This window comes from Physeter macrocephalus, chromosome 6, assembly GCF_002837175.3.
Source record: "Physeter macrocephalus isolate SW-GA chromosome 6, ASM283717v5, whole genome shotgun sequence".
NCBI classification, from domain to species: domain Eukaryota; kingdom Metazoa; phylum Chordata; class Mammalia; order Artiodactyla; family Physeteridae; genus Physeter; species Physeter macrocephalus.
The window spans coordinates 75,136,986-75,142,357 of NC_041219.1; the positions used below are offsets into that span (position 1 = coordinate 75,136,986).

General features: G+C 47.0%; 1 protein-coding gene across 1 annotated transcript in view; it reads right to left on the reverse strand.

Moving 5' to 3' along the window:
- PTHLH (parathyroid hormone like hormone) overlaps positions 1-4,511 on the reverse strand; it is a 13,414-nt gene extending 8,903 nt beyond the window's left edge. Inside the window, exons 1-2 of the mRNA XM_028490327.2 lie at positions 4,182-4,511; positions 3,560-3,682 (exon numbers count right to left, since the gene is read on the reverse strand). Of these exons, the coding sequence (XP_028346128.1) occupies positions 3,560-3,660 (101 nt within the window). The 5' untranslated portion in view covers positions 3,661-3,682; positions 4,182-4,511. The remainder of the gene's footprint in view (positions 1-3,559; positions 3,683-4,181) is intronic.
- Between the last annotated feature and the right edge of the window lie 861 nt (positions 4,512-5,372).

Below are 5,372 nucleotides of genomic sequence, written 5' to 3' on the forward strand. Positions count from 1 at the left end.
AAAGAAAGAAAGAAAGAAGTTCTTAGGTATGACCAATTATACTATTTGGAGCTTTTATTACTTTCTCAATTCCTGGCAGATAGCCACCCATCTGTATTGTTCTCCAAATGTATAATACAGCCTATTGTAGCTTAAGTCGGGGTCAAAACTTTTAACAGTTGGTCTGTTCTAATCAAGCCACCGTTGCTCATGCCTCCTCTGACTGGCATATATGCCTGTCATCCTGGCTAGCCTGTCAACTGTGAGTCATGGTGCCTTCCTAACTCAGGCACTGCTCTTTCCCAGGATGGTTCTCATGGGAAATGGAGTGATCATTCTATCCTCTGTTTTATAAAAAGCCTACAATGTGGCACAACTTTGTCCAGATTAAAATAGTACATCTTTCATGGGGTACAAAGATTCTTTCTGCCTTTTAGGGGTAATTATTAATATATTAGAAAACACAGATTTTCTGAAATGTTAAATCTGCAATGCTGTTACATAATTTACTTACTAGCTCAAAGATGTCTGCATTTAAAATATTGTGAAGAATGAATTTCTGATTGAGCAACTACATTAGAGGATCAGGAATATAATAGTATCTTTATTGTCAACAAGAAATAGGTCCATGGAGTGTTCTATTTATTTTCCAAATAAGACATTAACTGAGACAAGGGTAAGTGACTAGCATGTACAAACTAGATGTACACGGGTGGTGAGCAACACGTTCCAATTAGGGAGGCTTTCACTTCAGATAATTCTGAAGTCCTTAAGTTGTAAATATGGCCTCGGTAACAGTCTGTTACTTTATATGTCTGTAAACATTGCATAGCACAATGGTTCACATGACATTTATTACATACCCAACATGGAAAAACAAGTATGCTATGTTCATGGTCTCCTTTGATTATTATTAAAAAATGCAAAAATGTGGAGGAAATGCTTAACACAGATAACTCTGAATTCAGTCAAAATACAGCTCTTCTGCCTTAAAAAAAAAATCACTCTCAAGGGAGTTTTCAGGGAAGAAGATTAAATTTCTAAGGAGCTCTCATGGAGCATAGCGATATAGCTGGAGCGATGGGAATTCCGTTTTCAGCACAGGAAGAGATGGCATGCTTGTGCTGATGCTAGGCTCCTAAGGAAGGCATCTGGGTTTGAGAAGAAAAGTTCTGTGGTACATGGAAGAGTCAGGGTTAGGGTGTTAGAGTTAAGATGACTCACCAGAAGTCCCTTCCAGCCCAAATGACTCAGTCGAAAGTTATGCTTTTCACTAAGTGGAATAGACCCAGTCTGGCTCCCAAGCAAATCAGTCAATGATGTTTTAGGTTTCTGAATGTGCTGGGGTTTTCTTTCTAAGTTAAACACAAAGACCGCCACCTGCTGAAAGCCACGTAAATCTGGGCAAGAATGTCCGCAGGTCTCCAACTTACTCATGCTCTAGACTCATTAAGTAAAGTCCTTTTGGACTCACAGGTCCAGAAGGTTCACAACCTACATTGCCATGGCCTGGGAAGTGTTATTGTTGTAGTAGTTTCCTCTCCCTTAAAAGTTAGCCCTTAGCTAGAAAACATCTAAAGCAGTTTCCCTAATACTTGGTGTGAAAAGTAATCGGGGAGTAATATGATTTGATTATATGTTAAAATTTCTTGCAAGAAACTAGGTTGATTTGTCATAATAGTAGACTAATGTTTTGTCTAGCACACAAAATTTACTGTTACTTGGTAATAATGCAAAAATAATGACTTGTTTCTTTAAACTCCATTTGGCTGCAATAATTTGATGAAACCTGTTAATCTGCTGCTGATTTCAGCCTCCATGAAAAACCATGGCTGTAATGTGATGATCTATTAGCCATTAACTATAAGAATGTTTTGTGGTAGTTTTATAACCATCTGCTGAGTGTGAGTGTTTAACTGCAATATTGTATTTCACCCACAAACAAAACTATAACAGAGTCTCTGGCTGCTAAATGGTTTCTGATGTGTCTTTTGCAAGGTGCAACAAGGAAAGAGTTAAAAATAGCCTTTAGGACTAACTTAACACTATTTTTATGCCATAACTGTAGCTTCAATCATGGTCCATTTACTGTTTCTCAAAAGAGAAAGCAGGTATTTCTTAAGCAACTTTAAAGAAAAAAATTGGCTCTGTTCCAAGACATTATTTTTTGACCAAATAAATACAGCATTTAAGTGTGCTTTTAAAAATTTAGTCTTCATCTATATTTATATATGGATTTTACATAACTGAATTAAATACAAGTTTCAAAATGAGCAAAAAGTCAATACAATTTCCAGAAATACATCAGCAAAATGTTGATTTGAAGAATACAATGCAGCTTTATCTTCAGCACAATGTTCTACACAATTTGCCTTAGGAGATTCATAATAGATTTTCATTTTGGTGCCAAGGTTCAGACATGTCTAAAGTAATTTCATTTAAGGATTTTCTACTTTAATAATAATAGACCAAGGGCACATATAAAAAGTTGCCTTTTTGTACACCCTTGGGAATTTACAAGGAAGCACCAGGAACTTGATTGTAAGTATTAGATACTGCTATTTTTATTGTTAGTGTAAAAGTTCTCCGTAATTCCTTCACCAGCGGCAAACTTGTCTCAGTTCTCAAACTTTATGGTTTTCCCATCCTGAACACCGAGAGTGCAGCTTAAAGATCACCCAAAGATGGTCTTACACACATTAATGAACTGCTAGGTCCAAAGGATTATTAAGCTAGTGTACTCGCCCACTCTTCCAACTTTTCAGTCACACAACATGGTGTTATTTCTCTGGTGTGCTTTGAGGTATGATTATTTTAAAGTCAAAATTATCCTTAAAGAATCACCAAATGAAAATGCCAAGACACAAGTTTTCAGTCTACAGTGCAAATATTTGACTCCAGATTAAAGAGCTGTTAGCAATAATTCCAAGGGGGAAAAAAAGTTTCCACACCTAATATTCATTTTGGAATCAAGCACTCTAGCGTTCCTGAACGGTATCAATACCAATGTTGGAGTTGTGCCATTGCAAAGTTGTTACTACTTCATTATATAATATGCCTACATTATGTAATGTGGCCCATTTTATATGCTTAAAATTATGTCATTCATAATAAAATTAGATGTAAAGGTTTTGCTTTTCACGCAAAACCTGCCACCCACATGCAGTATGTACGTATCCAAGTGCACACAGATATACGTCGCCTGGATCCCTCAGCTTCCTCCGAGTTATCTAAGTCTCTTGCAATCTTCACAGTTTCAATATCTTCCCAGGTCCTGAAAGTAACCCTTTTTTTTCACTAAAGGAGATTTTGCCTAGAGGAGATTCTGTAAAACGCTCCCTCTCAAGGAAACACACAAAATTTGTCTCCTGCCTGTGTCCCCTTGAGGTTCAACCAGTTCTCCCGCCGGGTTTGAGGAGCCGGGCTCAGCCCCGGGCAGGTAGCGGATCTCTCCGCTCTCTAAGCCGGGCGAGAAGCATCAGTGACCGCGGCGAGTCCTGGGCAGTGCCCCAGCCTGGTGGCCTCTCCCCCTGGACTCCCCAGCCCTCACCCGGCGCCCTGGGGAGGACCGGGCACTTACAGTCGGCGGCCGAGCTCCTCCACCGAGCGCCCGCAGGAGGGCACCGAGTAGCTCAGCAGGAACACCGCGACGCTCCACTGCTGAACCAGCCTCCACAGCATCGTATCCTCTCTCTCTGGGGACCTGCAACGGAGAGGAAAGGGGCCCGAAGTGTCAGTCCGGCATCTCCATCTCCCCGCACTACCCCGCTGCGCCCCTTCAGTCTGCTCTCAAATAGCCTCTTCAAGGGCATCCCCCAAGTTGCAAAGAGGAAGAGAAAAACTTTCTCTGGAGCCTCTCGGCACTTACTTATTTAGGAACAAACTACTGTGCTTTTTCCAAACCACACAGGCAAAAAGGGACCAAAAAGAGGAAGAAAAAAAAAGAGAAAAATCAGAGGCGCCTCCTCCGAAACAGTAACCAAAATGAAATGGGTTTATATATGTATCTATGATGAGCAGCCTGTTTACACGTCTCCCATAGCAATGTCTAATTAATCTGGCCGGCAGTATCTTGGGTTCGGGGAGCAGGGCTAACCCCTTCTTAAAAAAAAAAAGAAAGTTTCCCCTTCCGAAGTCTGCTTCTTTGCGAACTAGGCCGTCTTGTTCCAGAGCCACTTGCAGCGAGACCCACATATATATACCTAGCTGTCTGTCTACCTCCTCTGGTGGGCTGGTTGCTTCCGGAAAGTTGATTCCACACACCCTGGGAACCAGTTTCAAGTGCGTGTGTCGTCGATCAGGAGGGCCAGGTGGCGGCGAGGGCGGGTTAACAGCGGCGCGGAGGGGCGGCGGCGGCCTGAGCGAGCGGCCGGGCAGCAGCGGCCCCGCTTCACGACCGGGGAGGCATGCTGGCCGGGCGGCGCAGGTTGGAGGAGAGTTGAAAGCCGAGCAGAGGAATGTTCACACGCTCGCAGGCAAACCTGCCGGAGAAGTGAGCGAGTCGCAAAGAGGTGGCGCCCTAGGAACGCGCGCGGGGCGAGCGAGGGCGCGGGCGCGCGGGGGGCGGGGGAGGCGACGGGCGGCCGGAGCGACCGGAGGGGAGCCCCGAGCCGGGAACGTCCCGCCGGCCACGGGGAGCCCCCCTCCCTCCCCGCGGCCCCCGGCGCTGCCCGGAGCTCCCCCGAGCCCCACCCCGGAGCGCTGGCCCCGCCGCTCCAGCCCCGGGCCGGTGGCGTGGGCGGATCCGCACGTTCCCGCCGGGTCCCTCCGGCCCCGGACCGCTCCGCGGATCTGCGAGCCGAGGTCCCGAGGGCGTGCGGACCTCCCGGAGCATCCACGACCCCCGTCGCGCAGCTGCAGCCGAGCCCCGCGGGACTCGAGCCCCGAGGGCGCCCAGGCCGCCGGGGGCGGTCGGCAAGGAGGCCGAGGAGCCGGCGCGGAGAGCCCGGGCGCCCGGCATCCCCGGCGGCGAGGTCGCGGGCCTTTGGCTAGTGCCTTTTAGGAGCCTTAAGGCCGCTTTGGGAGCTCCGGGAGCGTGATGGGAACCCTCCTCCCTGGCCCTTTCCTGGGACAAGCTGAGCGGGGAGTGTTGACTAGGCAGGGGGGAATCCTTCGCATAGAAGAGTAAAAACGGTTTCAGACTTCAGATCGAGACGGCATTTCTTGCTGTCTCAGAACAGCTGAGGACATCTGGAGCCTGTCCAAGAAAGCCCGCGCACAGGATGGAGACCCCCTTTTGAATTGTAGAGGGGGACCGAAAACTCCTGGGGAGCGCACACGGCCCTTCCACCCACAGACAGGAGTCTAACTCACTCTTTCCCCCGATAACCTACTCTGTTCCTCGCCCCCCCGCCACCGGCCCCGCGTCCCCTGTTACATATTCTAGGATGACT